Source organism: Sinocyclocheilus grahami, unplaced genomic scaffold (genome assembly GCF_001515645.1).
Source record: "Sinocyclocheilus grahami isolate Dianchi unplaced genomic scaffold, SAMN03320097.WGS_v1.1 scaffold2710.1, whole genome shotgun sequence".
Classification (NCBI taxonomy): Eukaryota; Metazoa; Chordata; class Actinopteri; order Cypriniformes; family Cyprinidae; genus Sinocyclocheilus; species Sinocyclocheilus grahami.
Window position 1 is genome coordinate 14,003 of NW_015507888.1, and position 7,538 is coordinate 21,540.

The window sequence follows — 7,538 nt, forward strand, 5'->3', positions numbered from 1 at the left end:
GCAATTAACACATTCATCAAAGCTGAGTCAGGAACAATGGAGAAAATACCCAGTTTCCTTTGCTGTTTAGCCTTGGGTAAAGCCTTGTGCAAGATCTCCCAAGCCAGTACCATATAGGAGACGCAAGGGATGTCATTCAGGAATGAAAGCTTTTTTGCTTTGCAGCAAACAGCTGCTGGGAGAACTACTTTAGAGGTGGCAGCCACAGGGTAACAAGTCACAACATGATCACCGACTTTAAATTTGCTGACATCTTTACCCACAGCTGTGACAGTGCCACTGAAGTCAACGGCTAAGAGCTTATGGTTTTCAGTAGTGTGCTTGTTCCAATACAATGTCTGACCATAATTCAGGTCAGAAATGCTGACTGGAAAGTAGTCTGATGAATGAACACAGATTTTACTGAGGTGAAGATCAATGTTTTTCCCTTGATTGAGTTCAATGGAATTATCCATTTGAGTCGCTGACAGATTTGTCATTACATATGGGTCAGATGTTTGCAAGATGAAGACTTCATCATTGTGCAACATGTGGACATTTCTTGAAGAGATCGCCATGGTTGGCAAAGGTGTGTGGGTGATTTCAGGTTTGAGAATTTTGCCTTCCTTCACTAATAGCTCTGGATATTTGTCACAAGGGTATGATCTGAGAACTTGAACCAAAGTTTTGATGTCTTCAAAAGTGCCAGAGCCCATGTCAATCAGCTGGAAGGAAAGTTCTGGCAACTCAGCTGCACATGCTCTTGTCATGCCTGACAGAGCAAACCCAGGATTTATGTAGTCCACTATGCTCTCAGAGGACCTATAGGTTATTACTCTGATATCACCTGGGAAATGAAGTGCTCTGAGATATCCGATAATCTTTCTGAAAATCTCACAACACCCCGCCATGCTGTTCAAGACCTTCTCCGATTCGAGAGTGGTTAGGTCTGCATCACCCCACATGAACAAAATTTCCTGGAAGTTTTTCTTCACACTTGAAATTTTCAGTTTTGACAAAATAAGCTCAACTCCACCTTCTAGCAGTGCGATACTGTTTGAAGAAGACACATATCTAGATGTTGGGTCCAAGTACTGTTGCAAAGCTTTAGAAATTCCTACCTGGTCAGAAAAAACCAGTGCCTTAATCGGTGTATTAAATGTGACAACTTCAGAGGTCATACTGAAACCGTTATGGAAGAAATACTCCTTGACTACTTGGGAACGACTACCTAGAATTCTGATCTTCACATGCCTGAGTTCAACCAACACCCTACCCTGTTTGTTGGATAAGCAGCCACAAATGTCAAAATCTTCTTCTCCCACATGCACTGCTCTCAGATATACAACCATCTCCTCTTCCAATGGTTCAAATACAGTCAGACTTCCTATTTTTGCAGGAAATTGGGGTCTTGCTGATAGGTCATGCCATATAGTTACAGGAACAATTTGCATAACGTAATCCAAGACGACAGGGTGAAGGTGATAGTCATGTAATTGAGGCAGTAATTCCTTTGGGACCTTAAAAACAGATATAGCCTCTCTAAATTGTTCCCCACAATAAACATCTGCCTTATTTCTGAAGACAGACCCATACTCAAATCCTGTTTGACTTAGATGCTTGTAGAGTTCTTCAGTAGTCATGTGGAATGTGCATCTTTTGTAAATACAGTCTAATGAAATGAAATGCTCTTCAGGCGTTCTACCTGGTTTTGCTTCTACTGTGCCAAATGCATAGAGTGCAGAAGTAGACTGTATTTTGAAGTTACATGTGTTACCTGCCAAATGGTCTGGTGGATCCAGATGTACTTTTATATCTGGGGCATTCCGGGTGAAAACGTATGGACTCTGGAATGTTATGCTAAGCTGCAGAGAACTTAGTGGAACCTTAGGTTTTGCATATGCCATGAGAGTTGCTAAACCCAACTCTGTGTAAAATGCCCCAGGAATGATGGCAACCCCACTATGCTTGTGGTCTTGCAAGAAGGCCACTGATTCAGAAGATAAATCACAGCTGAACACTGAACTCCCTGTGCCCATTTGTGTAACTACTGGATGGTTGCCAGTGGGACCAATCAACTGCAAACGAGAAGCGAAGACATCTCTCTTCACATCATCAAACTGGTATCGGGGGTAGGGAATTGGTTCAGACTCAAAACCTTTGTAGAACATTTCCCAGTCCACTTTGACCCCAAGCTCAAACAGTTTGCAAACAACTGCAAGCATTGTCTCGTGATCTTTATCAGGCTGCACTGAGGGAAGCACAGTGAAGTCTTTCCCCAGAGTCTCAATGATGTACCTCTGCAGAGATCTCCTTGGGCCAATTTCAACAAATATCAAGCTCTTTTTGTTTTTAGCTGCAGACTTCACAGCTTGTTCAAATTGAACTGGCTCTCTGATATTCCTTGCCCAATATTCACCAGTAACAAAATCTGAGGAAGACAAACTAACGCCTGTCACTGTTGAGAACAATTCTGTCTCCAAATCATGTGCCTGTAAAGAACCTATACTCTCTTTCACTCTGGATACAATGGGATCCATCATGTGACTGTGGTATGCTGCAGGTACATCCAAAATGTGAAGGAACAAATCTTTTCCACTGGCTGAGTTGCTCAAGTTCTGATGGAACCTGTCAATGTCATCTGCATTTCCCGAGAGTGTACATGACTGTGGACTGTTGTAAGCAGCCAGACAAACCCTTCCTGAATAAGATGGAAGAATTTTCAAGATTTCAGAAATGGCCATATTACTGACTACCAGCATCTTCCCTCCTGTCACAGTGCTTTGCAAAGAACTGCGATAGTGGATGACTTTCACTGCATCTTCGAGTGACAACAAACCAGAACAATGAGCTGCAGCAACCTCTCCAATAGAGTGCCCCAAAACAGCATCAGGACTGATGCCCCAGTGTTTCAGAAGTTTGACAACAGCAACCTGAATAGCAAACAGAAGAGGCTGGACAATCTTTGGATCAGACAGCTCTGTACTTTTCTCTGGTTCACTTCTTAGCATCTCTATCAGATTCAAACATATGTAGCTTTGCAACAGCCTTTCAATCTTCATGATTTCCTCTTTGAAAACTGGCTCTTGTTTTAGGAGCTGTTTGCACATACCCTGATATGTAACACCATTGCCACAAAACACAAAAACTAGCTTGGAGATTGTCTTTGATGGTACAAGCTTTTTCTCCACAGCAGCAGTAAGTTTCTCTTGCAGATCTGCCAACGATGATGTTTGTAATACTTTTCTGTATTTGTGTTTCAAGTGACTTCGTCTACATGCAGATGTGTACAGTAAAGTCTGTAGTTCTGAAATTTTCCCTGCACTAATCTGTTTTGCCGTATCTTCAATAATATTTTTCATGGATTTTTCGGAGGTTGCAGAGACCACAAAATACTGATGGGATTTGCTGATCAGCTGAGCTTTTGGCTTTTTTGACTGCACATATTGTCTGACATGTGCATGTGCATTTGTTCCACCAAACCCAAAGTTATTGATTCCTGCAGACCTCCCTGCTCTGCAGTCACTGATCCATTTTTCTGCTGTGGTGGGGATTTTCATATTTAAAGATTCAACGTCTATGCTAGAGTTTTCCATAGAGTAGAACAATGATGGCACAATGGTTTCATGCTGCATCATCAAAAGAACCTTTATGAGTCCTGCAACACCTGCAACAGATTCTGTGTGTCCAATATTGCTCTTAACAGAACCAATGATGAGTGGCCCTGACATTTGAGGTCTTGCTTTGGCAATGACTTTTGAGATGCTACCTGCCTCTATTGGATCTCCAACTGGAGTTCCAGTCCCATGAGCCTCAATGTACTGGACACCAGTCAGGTCAGTCTCTGTTGAGTAGATTTTTCTAAGTAGTTCATCCTGCTGTACCATGGATGGTTTGGTGATTGGACTAACACTGTGGCCATCTTGATTTACTGCAGTTTTGCTGATGATACCCCAGATATGATCATGGTCTTCGAGAGCCTGTCAAAATACAGACAATTCAAGGGTGTTTATTGCAGTAGTTTATCATAAGGTACATTGCTGTCCTAGTGTTGTGTTTATATGAGACTATTTTTTTGTTTACTTTTTTCAGAGGCTTTAAAAGAACGAGCCCACATCCTTCACCTCTGCCATATCCATCTGCTTTGCTGCTGAAAGGTTTACTTATTCCATCAGAGGAGATCATTTTTGCCTTGGAGAGAGCCACAAAAATGGTTGGTTCCAATATACAGGTCACACCACCACACAAGGCCATTTCACAGTCTCCTGTTGAGTAGAATACAGATAAGGGGGCAGCCTAATGGCTAATAATTTGTTTGATTAATCAGTAAAACTTAGTAAAAAGCAAGACAAGACAAGCTATAGCTCCTTGTTCCTAAGGCATATAAGCAGATTGTCTTGAATGAATTGACAGTGACAAATAAGTGTACTGAAAAAGGATTTTTCACAGAATTTCTTCCAAGATACACCTGCACACAAGTATAAGGTAGCTTGCAGGTTTTTCCATGTATCTTGAAGATGTTGCCACAGTTCTGCTATGTGTGTGTGTAGGGCCAGGTAGGTTTGGACCGCTTTTTCCCCTTAATAAATGAAATCATCATTTAAAAACTACATTTTGTATTTACTTGCATTATCTTTAATGTAATATTAAAATTTGTTTGATGATCTGAATCTTTTAAGGGTGACAAATAAGCAAAAACGTTTAATAACAGGAAGGGGGCAAAAACCTTTTCACGGCACTGTATCTACTGTATACATACACACACACACAAACACAATGTTCTTAATAAGTGGATCTACAGGGTAAACATATTTGTGAATACTACCTTGTTTTATGGCTTGACAAGCTAAGTGAAGGGCGACGAGGGATGAGGAGCAGGCGCAGTCAATGGACAGTGAGGGGCCAGTGAAGTTGAATATGTATGAGATGCGGTTGGCAGCTATGCTCATAGCGGTACCAGTGCCATGGGTGTGGTCTATGTGTTTTGGATTATTCCTCACATTTGCCAGCTCAAAATCTCTGTTCATTAGGCCTGAAAAACAAACAAACAAAAAACATGTTAGACATGTTAGCTGGTGATATGCTTTTATCCACAACCACTTACTATATCCCTATTACAGTGCAACCTGGGTTTAAGTGCCTTGCTCAACGCAACATTAGTTGCAGGGCTCGGACAAGCAACCATCAAATTACCAGCCCTTAGTTGTAGCCACATTGTGTGCTATTTGTGCTGTGACACAAAGGAAATACAGCACAAGTTCATTTTGAGTTCAGGACAAGTGAACCTTGTGAACTGATTTATTTTGTGAACTGCTATTTAGCAAAGCATCTTTACCACAGATTGCTCTGAATATACTTCCCATGCAATAAGTGCATATACTTTTTCACTAGGATTAAAAGACACCAAAATTTACTTTCTTTTATTTAGATTGTATGTTACCCAGAAATACTCCTGTTTGCGTTCCATTGGCCTTTTCCATTGGTATCCCAGCATCCTCTAGTGCTCTGTAGCTGCACTGCAGCAAAAGTTTGTGCTGAGGGTCCATGTTGATCGATTCAGCATCAGTGATGCCGAAGAACTTGTGGTCAAACTCATTCAAACTACACAGAATAAAAGGGCAATGATGGGGTTATTGGTTTTGGAGTTCAGACAATAAAACTTAATAAAAAGCTAGACAAGACAAGGTATAGTTTCTTGTTCCTACGGCACATAAGAAGATTGTCTCGAATGAATTGATGGAGACAAATAAGTGTACTGAAAGATTATTTTTCACAGAATTTTTTCCCAGATAGGCCTGCACACAATTATAAGATAGCTTGCTGTTTAGTTGCAATTGCTTCTGTCTCTCCATGTAACCCCAAACTAACATGATTATGTTAAGATGAGATCTCCATTGCTTTTCACACTGTACATGCTACCTCTGGGAGATATCATTAAGAAACATGGCGTTAGTTTCCACTGTTACGCTGACGATAAACAGCTGTATATTTCCTCAAGGCCTGACGAAACATACCAATTCACAAAACTCACAAAATGTATAGTTGATATTAAAAATTGGATAACTAGTAACTGTCACGGTGCAGGGTGGCTTCTCGGCTTCCCCTGCGGTTTGTGTTGTCCGGTCATGTTCGGTAGCAGTGGTCAGCACTGATCTCGCAGCGGGGTTTCGCGGATCACGAGCTGACTCTCCCCCACCTGTCGCTCATTCCCCCACCTTCTCGGCTTCCCCTGCGGTTTGTGTTGTCCGGTCATGTTCGGTAGCAGTGGTCAGCACTGATCTTGCAGCGGGGGTTCGCGGATCACGAGCTGACTCTCCCCCACCTGTCGCTCATTCCCCCACTCCCTTATATGTCTCTGCCTGTCTGTTCTTCGTCGTGAGTAGATTGTTTTGTCCTTGCTCGTGTCTTGGTGTGACTTGTGTGTGCAAGCATAAGTGTCTGACCCTCTGTTCTCCTGTGCTCAAGGACTCGTAATACGGAGATCCGGCAGCTCGAGTGGTCCGCAGTGTTTGCCGGCCAGCTCTGGAATCTCCACTCACTTGAGCAGCAGTTAACTATTGTTTATGTTATTTTGTGTTTTGTGGCGCGAATAAAGACCCTCCTTTCTCACTACTCTGCATCTGAGTCCTCTCTCTATCCCAGACCCCGACAGTAATGACTCTGTTATCTATGTAACCCTCGTTCCCTCAAGGAGGAGACGTCACATTGCGACTGACGAATTGGGAATCTTGCCAGAGAGACTAATTCACTTTGAGTGTAAACGAAACGAGCCAATGCACATTGGCATGCGATAATTGCATCCAGCTGCCGCTTGTGTAAGCGTGAGTATAAATAGGCAGCAGGTGCAACGCATACTCGGGTTTTCGCTGAGGAGTCGAGCCGGTATCCCAGCCGCTCAGTGGTGGTACAGCAACTGTGGCGACAGGATGTGACGTCTCCATTCCCTCCTTCAGGGAACGAGGGTTACGTACGTAACCGAGACGTTCCCTTTCAGTCGTTCACTCTCAACGTCACATCGTGACAGACAAATTGAGAATCCTTACCAAAGGGCCACTGGTGCTGCCCCCTCCATTGCCCTGTGCAAGCCTCCTGAATCCCTTATTAGAATATGGGACAGGGCTCATGCCAGGAAGGCCAGTCACTGCTCTTTCTGCACTACCACTCAGCAAGACTTGGATAACACTGGGAAAGCGTACCCTTTCCACTGGAAAAGGAACGCTGCGGAAGCCACATCCTCCAGAGTAGGTTTCTAAGTGGAATTTACACATATGGACTAACACCGCAGGGCCGTACTGCAAATGGAAGTCTTTGGGGTTTTCCAGACCCAGTTAGGGCGGCTACACCTCTGCAGAGACGGCAGAGCGTCTCTGCCAAGGGAAAGGAAAGCCCACATTTTCTGCCAAGAGAAAATGTAGGCTTAAAGCTATACCATGGAAGAATACACATATAGGATCCTCTCAGGGTCACTACATATGGGCACCCAGCCTACCACCAGTTTTCAAGAATACATTGAGTGTAGGCCTGGCACCAGATGCTCCTCCACGTCTGGTTTACCGAGG

The 7,538-nt window shown here is 43.2% G+C and overlaps 1 protein-coding gene across 1 annotated transcript in view; it reads right to left on the reverse strand.

The window, feature by feature from the left end:
* Positions 1–7,247, reverse strand: part of LOC107575543 (mycocerosic acid synthase-like) — an 8,738-nt gene extending 1,491 nt beyond the window's left edge. The window contains 6 exon segments of the mRNA XM_016261904.1: positions 1–3,959; positions 4,063–4,244; positions 4,805–5,011; positions 5,420–5,580; positions 5,899–5,900; positions 7,023–7,247. The exon segment at positions 1–3,959 is cut by the window's left edge and continues 5 nt beyond it. Coding sequence (XP_016117390.1) covers positions 1–3,959; positions 4,063–4,244; positions 4,805–5,011; positions 5,420–5,580; positions 5,899–5,900; positions 7,023–7,247 — 4,736 coding nt within the window.
* Positions 7,248–7,538: the final 291 nt, after the last annotated feature.